At 36.4% G+C, this 16,273-nt stretch overlaps 1 protein-coding gene across 1 annotated transcript; it reads right to left on the bottom strand.

Moving 5' to 3' along the window:
• Positions 1-20: 20 nt before the first annotated feature.
• On the bottom strand, positions 21-16,230 carry itgb7 (integrin, beta 7). Its single transcript, XM_065272633.2, has 16 exons — positions 15,521-16,230; positions 10,882-10,945; positions 10,694-10,773; positions 9,440-9,629; positions 9,020-9,190; positions 6,787-7,028; positions 5,854-6,009; positions 5,614-5,709; positions 4,343-4,432; positions 3,534-3,674; positions 3,249-3,439; positions 2,894-3,120; positions 1,751-1,958; positions 1,284-1,462; positions 973-1,133; positions 21-434 (listed from the first exon to the last, which is right to left on the bottom strand). Exons 1-16 carry the CDS (start codon positions 15,527-15,529, stop codon positions 366-368), a joined length of 2,274 nt encoding a protein of 757 aa, XP_065128705.1. The 5' UTR covers positions 15,530-16,230; the 3' UTR covers positions 21-365.
• Between the last annotated feature and the right edge of the window lie 43 nt (positions 16,231-16,273).

The raw sequence follows: 16,273 nt of genomic DNA, 5'->3' as shown, positions 1-16,273 counted from the left end.
GAAAGACAACACAATTTGTTTCCCAAATTTATTTTTGTCCATACCCAGAAAAATACAAAAATAACATTAAGCAATTAATTTTTATACAGCGTCTCCACCATAATTGTTATTTTAACTTCAGCATGCATATTATAAATATAAAATATATTATAATATTTTAAAAGTCATGTTCACCTTGTTTGGCTTTTTGTCATTTAGAAAATACATTTAATTTGTTTATATTCAGTTTGTCCAGTGTTAGACACAAGTATACAATAAAAGCTATACAAAAAAAAAAAAAAAAAAAAAGAGGAAATAACTCCCATGGATCCTCTGTTGCATTAAATTAAATAGTTTTCTCATAATGTTGCATGTGTGACCTGATCTCACTCGTCTGCTGTATGCAAAGGGTTAAGCACTGTTGTTGTGGCACCTTTGAAAAGGGGATTCTGGACCTGGAGAGAACAGACACAGCTGGTTGTTAAATTGAATCTGTAGGGCTGTCAAATGATTAATCACAATAATCGCATACAAAATAAAAGTTTGTGTTTGCATAATTTATATTTGTGTGTACTTTGTGTAATTATATATACATAAATGTTTGTGTATTTATATATAATAATTGCACGCAATACACACACGCACGCACGCACGCACACACACACACACACACACACACACACACACACACACACACACACACGCACACACACACACACACACACACACACACACACACATATGTCATGCAAACACAAGCTTTTATTTTGTATGTGATTTATCGTGATTATCGTTTGACAGCTCAAGTTCATACTCTTAAAGATAATTTTGTATGCATAGGTTAATCTCTGCTCCACATTGCTTACCCAAGTTAAGTATAATAAGTTTGTGAGAAGTTATAAAATTACGCAAACATTAATGAAACAGAACATTATAATTTTCGTTAAATAATGTAAAATGTCTCCATTGAGAGTGTCTGCAATTGTTTGTCACCTCATTCCATTGAGTCTGTTTCTGTGCTTTGACGAAGTTTTGATATTCTCTCATGTCATACAGCTCCAGCAGGCCACGGTAAATAACGATTATTATAATGCCAATAATAATGATCAACGACACAGAGATGCCGATTATTAATGTGGTCTTATCGATGGAACCTACAGACAAAAAAAAAACATTAACAGTTCAATTAGTTTTGGGTTGTTTCTGTCGTATATAAGTGACATTGATAACCCATTTTAATTCTGCAAAGACAATATATACACAATGCGCTTTAAAGGACATTTCAAATGAATGAGGGGACATACGGGGCAGGTCTCCATATTTAAGAAGAATTTTGCCTTCGGGCCCGAGTTCCACATCGTAGGAAATTGTGTCTTTATATAAGCAATCCAGCTCATGATCACCATCAAGACGAGTTATTTCACCATTCAAACAGGTCTTAGCACAATCCCCCTCACCTTCCACGTGACATTCCACACAATCTCTACCGATGAGACACAAATGGGTTAAAATAGCAACAGGCAAATACAAATATAAAATGCTGGTACACTGTCAGAAATAAAGAAACTAAAGCTGTAAAAAATTTGGTACCAATATGCACCTTTGAGGTACTAACAAGCACTCTATAGGTACAAAAAAATCCTTTTTGAAAGGGTAATGCCCCCGTGATAGCTTTTTTAACTATGTGTGTAGATGATTATGATCCTTATAGCAATGGGTTTAAAATATAGATACAAACACATAAATGCTCCATCACAATTATTATACTCACTTAAATTGTGCACAATGGTTCAAAATTGAAGAACAATGACTTCCCGTGAAACCTGTGTTACATTGGCATTGGTTGCACACGCACTTTCCCTGGCCACTGCATAGCCCCTTGTTATACTGACAATTTTCTGTGCTAGGAGGGCAACTGCATGCAGAGCCGGTGTAGTTTCCATGACATATACACGTGCCACAGTTACATGTTCCTTTTCCTATAAAAAACATTCAGTTACAAAGCAGAAACATTAAAGCGAAAACACTCAACATTCATAAACGCTAAAAAAAAACATAATTTTTATTTATTTAGTAGACGGTTTTATTCACAACGGCTTACGAATGAGAAGTGGGTCAGTGACAAAAAACGGTTTGATAAGATGAGAAATTCAATAAAAAAAGCATGCATCAGGTTTATTTCAATGCACATAGTGTATTTATGTTAATTTTATGCAATAAAAATCTACATTTGCACCATTTTTAAGACAGTTAAGACTGAATGGACCTGAACATGTCAAATGGTGTAACCGCCAATTGCGCCAAAGAATGAGAAATATTAAATATTTTATTCACCTTGATGGCATGTAAGCGTAATCATAAAAAAATAATAATTTAAAAATATAATTGTATTAGTTATTTCTAAATGTAAATTTTAATGCGTTTTTTGTAATATTTGTCCTGACATATGCCAAAAACAGCTCTGTTTTCAAAATAATCTTTGACAAATGATGTAAAAATTTATGTTAAAAAAAATGACACTAAACTAGATGATTTTATTTTATTCAACATTTTTTTTTATAAATATATTTATATTTTAATTTAAAGAAATACTAGTTACACCAATTGACACAGACCGGTTACACCACATTGACATTTTTGCAATTATCCCCCAAATATTCTTTCAAAATAAAATAAAACCAGAAATTTTAGACTTGATCCTCAAAAAAGAGAATGTATGCAAGTTATCTGCAAATGTATTTTGAAATTTTAACCCTTTTACATTTATTTAAACCATACGGACACAAAATAATTAACGTCACGTCATTGACCCAAATACAATTAATCTAAAGCACTATGCAAAAAGTATTACAATCCCAAATTAACACAACAAACTATGTGTACAAACATGGTTCTGCTACTTTACTGGACTTACCGTTGCAGATCATGCTGTTATAGCGTTCGCAACTACCATCATCACATTGGCAAAACTTCCCACTGTATCGCCCGTGACATACACACTTGCCACACTCGCAGCTGCCTTGTCCACTGCATACCAGCGAGTTATTGTCTTGGCGACACAACGTCAGCATGCTTTGGATGGAGTCCATATTGTTGTTCTGCATACACTCGCAGTGTTGACCCAAATAACCTTTGTCACAGCTAACAAACAAATAATAAAAAGCTATTATGCATATGTATTTAATAATGTTATTTTTGTTTACATTAAAGCAAATATACTGCACATTCTGTCAATGTAGTTCCCTGCTATAACCACTAGGGGGCTCTACCTGCACACCCCACACGAGAGAGTTCCGTTAGCATTACAGTGTTGAGAAGATTTCTCTGGTTCACCACAGCTGCATTGACACTGCGTATCCACCGTGACCTTCACCTCCTCACCGATCCCTTGGATTTTGATCCGAAACGTCTGAGGCTCCGGTAGGCACTCTGACACTTTCAAACGTACTACAAATGAAACCTGTAGAAAACCACACAAAAACCTTATTTAAGCATGCAGGCAGATGGATAATTTTGATGGTCCTGATGATGACACCACTGATGGTGGATCTCACCTTCTCATGCCTGATGCCTTTACATTCTCCTTTGTCCTTCCATTCACCCTCTGCCGGTTTCCCGTTACAGATGGACCTGTAGGACACATCCAGTTCTTTCGGTGCTCCCTCTGCCTCCAACACCAGGGTGGATGACAAGTTCTAATAAAAACAGGCATTTTAATATATACAATATTTATATATCAGTTTACAAATATGGGTGACTGTAGGAAGTAAAAACATCAACATCTGTCATAAAACTTTCTTAAGAATTTGTTTCCCCCTAATATTGCCATATATGGTCACTGGGGTCCAAAACATTGTAAAAGTCTCATTTTGATCATAGAGTTAGTAAAGCAAAACATCACATAAATATATCAATTTAACATAATTTGTTATATAAAACATTTATTTTAGAAAACAGATCAAACTGTATTTTACTGTAAATAATTTTATATACCAAAGCAACTTACAAAATAAAGCTACTAAGCTATAACTTACGATGCATTGTCTATAAAGTTACAACAATGGGTTAAATGACTTTGTGTCGTAACTGCAGACAAACAAAGATGCATATCAGTCTCAGTGTACTTGATTCCGGTATCAGTATCTTACATAAACACACACTGTCCCGCACACAGACATGGTTTCAGTTCATTAGGATATGACATAACCACTATTGTTTAAAGGAGAAGTGAGAAAGAGAATTGCGTGACACATGATGACTTATTCTCATGAGCGCTTGCTTGTTGTATCATTAGGTCAATTGGGAAGTAAGGCTAGTGCAGAAGCCCAAATCTTTGAAAAGGGTTAAAGGGTTCAATACTTACTCCGTAAGCTTCAGAGATGAGATCAACGACGTTACTAGAGTCAGTCTTCAATACACCAACCACAGACTGAGGAATCAATGCACTCAATGCCTGTAAATTCAATTCAATTTGATTTAGTTAGCGCTTCTTACAATTGTTTCATTGTTCCAAAGTAGCTTTACATGAATAAAAACATAAAAATCATAGGACAACCAAGTAGCAAAGTACAGCGGCTAAGATTAAACCGTACTAGTGAGCGGAGTAATAATGTAATGTATGTGTAGCGTAATGTACTGTAAGTTAATCTAACGTCAGCTGACCCCCAAGGGGTTAAAAAAGAAACCTCCTAGGAGAAAAACCTATGTAGGGAAAAAAGCTGATCCTATAGAGGATATACTATATATTGAATACTCAGGGTTCAATATACCGTAGTTAACTTCAAATATACCTTAGTTAACTTCAAATTCAAGGACCTTTCATGGACTTTCCAGGTCCAATACCCTCAAATTCAAGGACTAAATGTGGGGACACATTTCAAGTGAGAGCAAGATTACATTGTGTTACCTTTTAAGATACATTGTTACAGTTCCCTTTTGATAGAACTCACGCTGCATCACTGCGGTGACACTTTGGGGACGCCTCCAGGGGTTAGTGCGTCTGAATGTGTATATCAAATTCAACCAATGGAGAGGCTTTATGACAAAGATAGGGTAACGCGGGAGCCAGGAAGTATATCGCTATCTGAAATATTGCCAAAGACGACGTTACAGGGACGCAGGAAGTATGGCAAGGGAGACGCAGCGTCTCGTTCCCTTCTCAGGGAACAACAGTTACAAACGCAACCCGAGACTTTTCATGTGTTAAACACAACTATGCAAAAAAGCATTTTGGTATGGATCAACATTCGCATGCAGAAAATATATAAGCATTTAAAGCGAACAGTTTAGCACGTGTGCTTAAAAAGTCTAGAATTTTAGGATACTATCCTACACAGGGAATAATATGGATTTTTTTCCAGAAAACTTTTCCAGAAAGCTCTTTCAATGACCTGTATCTATGTATGTATATTTTCAAAAACCTCCCAGGGCATTGAATTTTTTTCACAGATTCACAAACTTTCAAGGATTTCAAGGACCTATGGGAACCCTGAATACTATATTATAAAAATGTTATAATAAAATAAAATAAAATAATAAATAAATAACTAAAATTGTAATGTTTGTGTGCGAAAGAGAAAGTGTTATATTATTATTACTATTATTATTTTTAGTAGTAGTAGTATTTGCTTTAACCTTATATGCTGGATAGATTTCCTCAGTTACAGCAAATATCAGCTGAATATTGTTATCCTGCAGAATTCTTGACAGATGACCTACTGATGGGTAATCCTGCAATAAAGTATAAAAAAACAAAGATATGCATCTATATTGATTTTTGTACGTACTAGATTTGTAGGTGATACCCTAAAGTTAAAGATTTCATTTTATTGATTATTACTAAAACATGTTCATCATTAAATGTGCCATACTCACATAAGATCTTCCATTATAGGAACCTTTGTCATTAAGGTGACATTTGCCGTCATGGGGTTGAAACACACCAGCCAGCCGTCCATCTCCTGCCATATGGAAAGTATCGTCAGAGGTGTAAACCAGAATTCGTGTCACATTCCCCCATTTGATCTTATCCTGTGGTGGGAAATACACAAAATATTAGGAAAAGCCACTTTGTGATGAGTTATTACTACATTTTTGAACCGGGAACATACAAAACAAACACCGAGACATCATCCATGAAGCCTTATTTTACAAACAGGTATTTTCTGCATAGAGAAAACACGAACAATCCTTGCCGTCGGTTTGTCCTTCATTTTTAAGTGCAGTTGCGGCCTTACGCCACTGTGGTCGAACGAATTTGTGGTCAGCACAGTGAGGCGCTGACCAAACTTTACAAGAAGAACTGCAATTGATGGAGTTTCAAATAAGAGTTATATTAGATGCTATATTAGTTTGATTTCATGTTGTAATGGTAAATCACTTTAAATTGTTTTCTCAATGAAGCTGTTCAACATCGCAATTCCATTCACACATTCAACATGACCAGTCATAAATCAAAAATGAATGATTCTTTTAAACGATTCGTCTTAATGAACGGTTGAAACCATTCATTCACCAAGCGAATCAATCAGAGCTCAGTGAATCAAGCGGAGTTCAATGAGTGAAACGCATGGAGGATGTGAAAGAGCTTTTCTCTGCATTTTATAAGACATATTAGTCATTATTATAAGACACAGCGCAAATAATGCAAATTATTGACAAATTGTTGGCAAGTTACAAGTTGGTTAGTTCATTATCTGTCATTTTGACTGACATGAGGTGATGCACAGTACACACGCATGTGTGCATCAGTATAACATCACCTTCACCTCATTCTGAGGCAGGAAATACCCTTTACATAATTCTTACCTCACATACGGCAGCTTGCATTATAGCATCCAATCCCGCTTCAGGGGAGTCCAGGTTGCCAGAGATGTTCTGTTTGCTAACCTCCTTTGTAAAATCTTTGTCATTGCTGGTCAATGGCAGGACATTTTGAAAACTGAAAGCTGGTTGGCAGGTATCTATGCGATTTGGGCAGGGGTTTGCACGCTTTGATTTAACCATACTGACATACGGCAACATCTCCTTATCGACGAATGAGCCGAACCCTGAGAGATAAAGAGGGAAAGGGGTAAGGAAGTGGAAATTGCAATTTGATAAAATATTTAATATTAATTTTTTTTATGTTTTTTAAGTTAATATCGATCCTAATTTTAAGTGTAAACCACTAGCCGTATAGAAAGATGACTGATGGGGTGTGACGAGATCTTGTGACATTACGTAAAATGTCAAGAGATTATTCTTGGAGGTGATATCAGCATAAAGTTAAATTTGTGGCAATTTTTTTTACAGTGCATGCAATATATTCTGCCTTTATTGCATGTGGTCTTTTTTGCATTTCCAATAATGTTTATTTGGGAACTCATATAAACTCTTATATGTGTTGTATTTGTCTGTTGATCAGTGAGCAGGGGCGGCTCGTGTCTGCTCTTCCGAGGGGTGCAAATTCAAAATATCTGTTCGGAGTGTCGTGTGTGTTGCTCGTGTTTTCAAAATATGTGTTTGTGTCGTCATGTGAACCATCTGCATCACGTGTCTTGTCAAAATAAGTGCCTGTTGCACATGCGTCAAAACTGTTTATGATAATAGAGACGCTCACGTTCACAAAAAACACGCAAAACACTCCCTTAAAGGAACAGTATGTAGGATTGTGGCCAAAACTGGTATTGCAATCACAAAACTTGTGGCTAAAACTGGTACTGCAATCACACAGCTGGTGGCCAATACACAAAATGACAACATAAACATCAGTTGAAGGCTGCAACTCCACTTTTTAAATGACAATATCCTGGCCAGACCACTGTTGTCAGTGATATAAGTATTTGGAATGAAAATGATTTTTTAATGTCTAGTGACATATCAGGGCCATTTTATGATTAATTGATATAAATTTCTTACACACTGTTCCTTTAACAGTAAACTCTGATTACACATGAGATTATGCGAGTATCTGGCAAACACGATCATCTCTTTTATCATAAACCCTTTAGAAACGTGTGCAGCAGGCACTTATTTTGACAAGACACATGATGCACACAGGTTCACTCAATGCGCCGAACACATATTTTGAAATAACGAACCACACACATGACTGGTAACATACATGTTGTGATGAACTTCGCATCGAGGGCCCTCGAAAAAAGAAGTCACCGGCCGCCACTGTCAGTGAGATGTGAAGTGTTTCAGCAGATTACCCCCTCACTCTAAGTTTAAATGAATTTTGTTTAAATGATTTTACAAAATTTGCATGTTCTTGCTCAAGAATTATGTTGCGTTTACACAAGCCGCGGTAGAGGCGGCAAAAATGCGCTATTCGCGCATAGTTGGACGCTTGAAAATTTGAGTTCACTCGCTTCATTTGTACACGAAATTCTAGTCATTCGAGAAATTCACGCGGAAATTCACGTCATGGGAGGGGCTTCTGCGACTCCGCTGAGTCTCCGCCAATCCGCTCGCTTCCTGTAATCATGTCACTACTACAGCAAGGTCCTGATTTGTTAACGCAGCGCGGAAATCCGCTGAAGTTCAGATTTTTTAACTGCGGCAACGCTCAATTCGCTCGGAAACGCCCGTTCCGCGCCATTCATGCCTAATCGCGTCTTTACATTGACTTAACATCTAAATTATACTATATTATTAGGGACAATCCTAGACTAGTTAAAACATTTCAAAATGATGTGATTTTAGTTTCCCATTCATATATTTGATCATTGAGGATTTCTTAAAAAGTATAAAAATCTTGTCTTGTTCTCGTGAACCTAATCTCTCGTGTCTTGTCTCGTGAAGCAAGTGTCTTGTCACAGCTTGAGGTGTTTTGAGCAAAGAGGTTTTATTAGATTTCCAAAAGATCAGACTGTAAAACCAGACCTATAAACTGGCTTTGTTGTGAGGGTTTTTGCACAGAATCCCAAATTCTTTGAAAATGTAAGAATTCATTTTCACTCGCAAAAGCAGTACAAAGTATTTACTAAAACAATTACTGCTTATAAAGTTGACTCACTTTGTAGCAAATGCACAATACCAAAAATCGCAGTCTTACCGATCCGAACAGTGCCTGTTATTTCCTTCAGCTTCCCGAGAATCTTCTGCCCCAAGGTTTTAATTTGCGCCAGATCATCTTTCATTGAATAGCTCAGATCCATCAGGTAGTACAGGTCTATAGGATAACCCTCAGCCCTTTGAAACTCAATATTTAAATTAGCCGGGACACCTGCACATCAAAAAAATCTGATTTAGGGAGTTCACTCTCATTATACTCAATATTAAGTAAATGTTGAGCTATTAATGCTATTCAGCTCAGCTGTAAGGGCCAGGATGTGTTTAATGATAGCTGGGTTAGAATCTTTTTAGACTTTGGATAAAATGCTTTATAATACAATGCATATGGCTTAAAGGTTTTCTTACATGAATGTCACATCATGCTAATAATATGATACTTGCACGTGCAAGCAAAACTCACCAACTCGGAGTTTAATGTTGACATTCTGAGGCTTGAGTTGAACCACATTATCAGGGTGATTGCTAAGGCTGCTGTTCTTTTTAGCGTGAATAGAAGCTTGGGGATTGATGACATTTTGACAATTCCTGGTCTTCAGAGAGTCAGGAGAATCGCAGCGTCGTTCATTAGCCTCGCCCGATTTCAAGAAGTCCTGCGGCAGAAGATTTATATTACATATTCATCAAGGATACGTTGGAAATATTACAGATCAGGGCTCCAGACTGCCACCAAATGGTCGCATTTTGCCACCAAAATTTGAGAGTGTGCCACTGAATTTTACATCCAGTCGCACATGTGCGACCAGTAAATTTGACCTTTTTTTGAATCTGAATTTAAAAACAGCACATTGTAATTTCTGCATCTATCATTAAAGTATGTATTAGTAATACAGTGGAAATTAGTAGAAATGTGAATATTTGGTTAGCATGTTGATTTACAGTGTGTGCCCCTAAATTTTCTGGTTGCGTCCCTAAAATTTTCAGTTGGGGGCCACCGTGCTCCTAGTGAAAAAAGTTAGTCTGGAGCCCTGCAGATTTTTTTAATTCTAAAAATGAATGGAAGTCAATAAATACATATCTGTTATTGCATTTCTTACTTATACTAAAAATCAATAATGATAGGAAAATATAAATAGGAAAATATAAATATAAAGTCTTCCATCTGAACACGCATTGGTAAAGAAGCAACAAGATAGCTTGCATAGTAAAACAAGTTAACCACTAGTACCACAGCAGGAAAAGGGCCTGCAAACGTGCTCGAAAAAGTAATGCCTGTGCAAACTTAAAGGCTTGTGTCGTATGATATTTATAATTTATGCCTTGTTTCTCAACATCCCTATTTGGTAAGTTTATCAAAAAGCTGCAATGTATGCAGATCACGGCAGAACTGAGCCTTGGGAGTTAAATTTGGCAAATTCAATTTTTATGTAAATATAACAATGAATTCAAATATGTTATTATTATGTATTATGGTGTTTCTGTAGCTCAATTGGTAAAGTAATGCAAAGCAAAGGTCATGAGTTTGACCTCATGTTACTGATGAGTGTTAGTTGTAAATAATTTGTCAATCATTAAATGGGGTATTACATGAAACATTTATGAAGAATAATACAACAATGTGAACCATAACCCTAAATATTACCGTAACCTCAAACAACTATAAACTTGGATCAAATAAAATGTCTGTTTTCTGCCTTATTTACATGACATGACCCACCAACTGTGTGCACCACGCACATCCAGGACTGCTTAAGCATTCAGAACATGAGGGCTGAGGTTGACACGTTGGTTCCTGACCTACATGCATAGATACAGCCAACATCAAAAATCAAAATGTTAAAGGAAATGACACAATTAGTTTATGCTGAAAGGCACGGCTGTGATTCAAGTGTTTAGTTGTATTACCTAGTATACACCTCTGTGCAAAACAGTGAAGGAGAATTGTTACTATCACAACAGTCCTCATAACCTGCAGAGAGAAAGAAAGAGTTAAAGCTTTATTATGTCCATCAGATCTTGATTCTCCTGTAAAATAATAAAATTTTTGTTTTATTAGAAAAATGACGGAGAACATAGTTCAAACCGGCCGTTCGCTGTAGGCTTTGACTTCTGTATAAAAAATAAATATCGCCTGGCACTGCTGGCAGTGAACTTTGAGCTTTATCATTTTGCAAGTATTAATAATGCTTTTACCGCAACATTACACACTAACTAAAGTTTGAAAAATGGGATCAGGAAGAACGTGAAGTTTAAAGAAAAAATTATTGCTGTTTTGGTCATGTGTTGACGTTGCCACGACTAGCGAGACATGACTAAGTCATATCTAGTGACTAATCGTATGTTGTAATCACTGAAAAAAAGTTGGTAAATTTTATAAATAAGTAGACGGTTCTTTTTGTCCTTTTTCCTCATTGACAGCTTGGTAACAAAACTTACAGTTAAATGTACAAAACTAAATAAATCAAAAATTATGATTGCCAGATGTGTATTGTAAATATTATGTTCCAGGTATTATCCACGTGAGAAAAGTGGCGTCTGCGCTTAATGTCCAATATAAATAGTGTGCCTGGTGCGTAACTCCAAGATAAAACATTATAATAGTAGCAAAGAGACTGCACTCAGAGACTGAATCAAGTACAAAAACTGTATTAAAGTACCGAATAATTCCAATAGGCCATGACAAACACAAGACAAACGTTTCGGGCTTAGCCCATCATCAGTGTCGCAACTTTGAAACACTTCATAAGGCGCTAATGCCTCTTATAGGTATTATCCGTGCATTATGGGATAATGTACAGGCAGCAGATTGTTATTGAGAATTAAGCCCATTCAGTATGATACAATATCACATCCTGATCACACTTTCGGGGCTTATTTTTGCGATCACAACATCTACCATCCGAATGTCTTAACAGAAATCGAGACTCTTCAGACCAGGCAAGATTTTTCCAGTCTTCAAATGTGCAATTTTGGTGAGCTCGTGCAAATTGTATTGGAGATGAGTGGTACCCGGTGGGGTCTTCTGCCCATCCGCCTCAAGGTTGTGCATGTTGTGGCTTCACAAATGCTTTGCTGCATACTTCGGTTGTAACGAGTGGTTATTTCAGTCAAAATTGCTCTTCTATCAGCTTGAATCAGTCGGCCCATTCTCCTCTGACCTCTAGCATCAAGAAGGCATTTTCGCCCACAGGACTGCCGCATACTGGATGTTTATCCTATTTCACACCATTCTTTGTAAACCCTAAAAATGGTTGTGCATGAAAATCCCAGTAATTGAGCAGATTGTGAAATACTCAGACCTGGCACCAACAACCATGCAACGCTTAAAATGGCTTAAATCACCTTTCTTTCCCATTCTGACATTCAGTTTGGAGTTTAGGAGATTGTCTTGACCAGGACCACACCCCTACATGCACTGAAGCAACTGCTATGGGATTGGTTGATTAGATCAGTGGTTCTCAAACTTTTTCTGAGTGCGGCCCCTCTTGTATACGGTGCATTCCTTCGCGGCCCCCCCAAAGAAAATTTATGACAAAAACAGTTCTAAAATGTAACATTTTAATTAAACAAAACATATTAAATTATACAAAGTAGTGATGTTGGTTAGTAGGTTTTTTTTTGTTTAATTACACAAAATTTATGATAAATTAATGTATTTTTTAAAATGTCATAAAACTGGGGCCCCCCTGGCACCGTCTCACCCCAGTTTGAGAACTGCTGGATTAGATAATAGACCTTTCTCACAGTAACCGGAAATACGTAATCGTCGTGTAAGCGGAGTTCCTGTCAAGCGTTAACACACTAGAAAAACATAAACCCGGGCAAGTTTAAAATGGATCAAAGAGTCTACAAAACTTCCTTAACGGATTTGCCAAATATTACATTTGCTGATGTGACACGACTAATAGAGGAAAACTTTTTCCATGAAGAATTTGTCCATAAATTTCTAGGTAAGTAGAGAGCGAGTATAACTGTTACTGAACTGTTAACTAAAACGACACATTATAATTCTCGCCGGATAGCCTGAATCCACTTCTGTATACCTTCACCATCAACAGGGAATTGATGGAACAGATACGGCTTTTTACATTGCCTTGACTGCGGAGGAAGTAGATTTCCGCGACGATTGCGTAGTTCCGGTCATAAATACGGAAGTTGTGAGAAAGGTCTATTGCATTAATGAGAAATTGAACATGTGTTCCTAGGGGTGGGCGGAATGACCAAAAATCTATCGTCGCAGCTCCTTGCGCTTGCCTAGACCTCTGCACGCGAGAGACCGACCGGCTGCTGCATGAGGAGAGAGAGCGCGCGAGAGAGAGACAAGAGTCTCGCTGCGTGACCCGCGGTGGATTCACTGGCACTTATTATAAAAATTACACAAATAACTTTTTCTTTTTATTATAAGTGAACTATTTTACATGTTTCTCCGTCACACTCAGTCTAACATGCTGTGAAGGGCAGAGTTAGCCACGCCCACTTATTTGCATTCCGCGGAATAGACGGAATAGAAAAATCTGTTACGTCTGACATTTTATTCCGCGGTAACGGAATATACCGTCATACCGCCCAGCCCTAGGTGTTCCTAATAATCCTTTAGGTGAGTGTACATTATCCCTTACTTATTGCACGGCTCATTGGAATGCTTGATCCTGATTGGCCAGTTGTGACATTTGCAGGTTTGTTATTCCCAAATAACAACCGCTTTAAACTAATAACACACGGTAACCCAGATGCTGCAAATCATTTTAACAGGTACAGTTTAATATTACACAAAAAATAAAATTGTATTAACATATATGACATATTTACATGAAATGATTTAACCAAATAATGTGTTTCTGACATTTGAATGTCTTGTCTTATCTTAAATCCGAAAGTAAACAGGTTTTCCTAATTCAAAATGTTCCTTACCTTACGTATGACGTAAACAGCCGTGTAATAAAAGCGGAGTAATGTACAGGCAGCCGGTTGTTATAGTGAAATAACACCTGATCACATCGTCACGGTTTATTTCTGCAATAACAACTGGCTCTATACGTTCACATCTACTTTGAAATACTGACATATACCGATCTATTTTGATAAACCAACTTCATTTTACAAGTGGTAAACTAGACTAGAAATGTATCGGTGCTTAAATTAACTGGGTTATTATTTAGGGGCCCGTTGGGTTGTAATGTTGTAATGTAATGCTGGGTTGTTTTAACCAATTGTTGGGTCAAATATAAACATATTCTTGGTTTATTTAACCCAACGGCTAGGTTTGTCCCTTTTTGACCGAACGACGGGTTAAAAATAACCAAATTTTACGTGATCTCTCTGTAAAAGTTTGACAAACCACGTCACTCTTTCTGACAGTCACATGAATAAAAAGCACCGAAGATAAATATAAAACAGCAGTAAACTTATCATTCGTGAGAACATACAACAAGCATTCAACAATGAGTCAGACTTCACAAGCCTAACGTCTGCAACTATCTGAAAATGAGGCCACAGTGGCAGACAGTCACACAAAACCACAATGTTTCACTCTTCCTCTTTGTAAATGTCGCTAAGCATTAAATCAATTCAGAGGAAAAAATTAAAATTTAATTGAGCTAATGCCAAAAAAACACCAGTTGGGTTTTCTCGTGTAAGATAACATCAAATTGGACATGAGATTCAACCCTCAACAAAATACATTTTTTCACAGAGAAATGCCACATTTTTAACTGTGGGTTGACACTCTTCCAGCAACGGAAACATCTAGAGATCAAAACAGACAGTGAGATCCTTTTACTGCACCTTTCAGTGTTTCAAAGTAACGAGAGGATGTACTGTATGAGGAACATCAGAAAGGAAATACATCTCAAATTTAAATAAATCAATAATTTTGTATACATTATTTCCTTGTGTAAAGTACTAGATAAAGTGTAAAGTGTAGAAAAAAAACGAAGAACATAAAAAAATGTATAACAAAAGAAATGTGTGTAACATAGTATCTTAACATGTTGTTTGTAATGAAATACAGAAGTTTTCAACAAAGTTCAAGCTAAAGATGCTTATCAATGTAGTTCTCTAGAAGAGTAAGTAAAAAGTTTGGTAAACTGTGACGTATTGTGCAGCTAAATTAGTTAGGTATGTGAAAAAGGTATAACAAAATAAATATTTATTTCATCTAATATGTTGTTTGCGTTAAAATATTGACGTCTTATATATAACGGTTTATCAATAAAAGATCGAAGAAGTTTATCAACGCACTTGTCTAAGAAGTTAAGTAAACGAAATTAACAGGAAGGGTGACCAATAAATACCATTAAACAGTTTATAAGAATAAATTATATGGACATATAAAACATAATGAAAAGATGATGTGATGTTTCACAAAACATGATGTTTTGTGTAACGTTATAGTTAGTCACTCCTCCCCACCACACCACTTCCAGTTATTAACACAAACTTCGTAATTATGTAGTTAAAAATTATGAGATTAAAACTGGCACATTATTCAACACGGTAAAATCGATTAAAATACTGCCAGTTTAAAATTTCCAATGTATCTTACCAGTAACATGAGAGATCGCTTGTTGATTGATGAGATGCTGAAGACTCATTGACGTCGTGTCAAAAGAATAGGACGTCATGTTGTCGTTATGTCGACGGGTGTGTCTTAAAATCTAGTGAGCTTCCTAACTAGACAACATCACTTGGAAGAAAAATCTGCGTGGGGCATGTTGGGCATTTACGCGAGGGTGGCATATGATTCCCAAAAAATGAATGTCTGTTTCAACGCATGACTTTGGGGCAGCACGCGTCTGCGACGTATTAATATGCAGCCTAGATAGACAGCTCTGTATGTTTTGAGTAACAAACCGTTTATCACCTCACTACGCCTGTTTGCAGTTCAAGAAATACAGGAAAATTATATATATAAATTTTACCGTATCACTACCTCGTGATTTTGCATGTTTGTGTCTTTTTGCTGACTATGGAATCAGTTTAAAATTATTTAAATATTTTATGTAATATTATATGTAAATAATATAATGTAATTTCATTAACTAATTTTGCTTAACTAAACTGTTGGAATATGAAGATAGTATTAACGTGTATAAAGCAATTCATTTTCATAAACATCACTTTTTTAAATATGCATGAAAACGTTTTAGGGAAGCATTTTATTTCCCCACCATGTGAATGTGATGAAACTTGCTTATGTCAAAACACCCAAACAAGAAATCACCATGTAGTCAGACAAACAAAAAAGATAAAGAGATAATGATTGGATGTAAACCTAGTATGAAGTGAAGGAGAAGAG

The sequence above is a fragment of the Paramisgurnus dabryanus genome, chromosome 7 (genome assembly GCF_030506205.2).
Source record: "Paramisgurnus dabryanus chromosome 7, PD_genome_1.1, whole genome shotgun sequence".
Taxonomy (NCBI): Eukaryota; Metazoa; Chordata; class Actinopteri; order Cypriniformes; family Cobitidae; genus Paramisgurnus; species Paramisgurnus dabryanus.
Note: the sequence above shows the minus strand (reverse complement) of the source record. Positions and strands in the feature narration are given on the sequence as shown.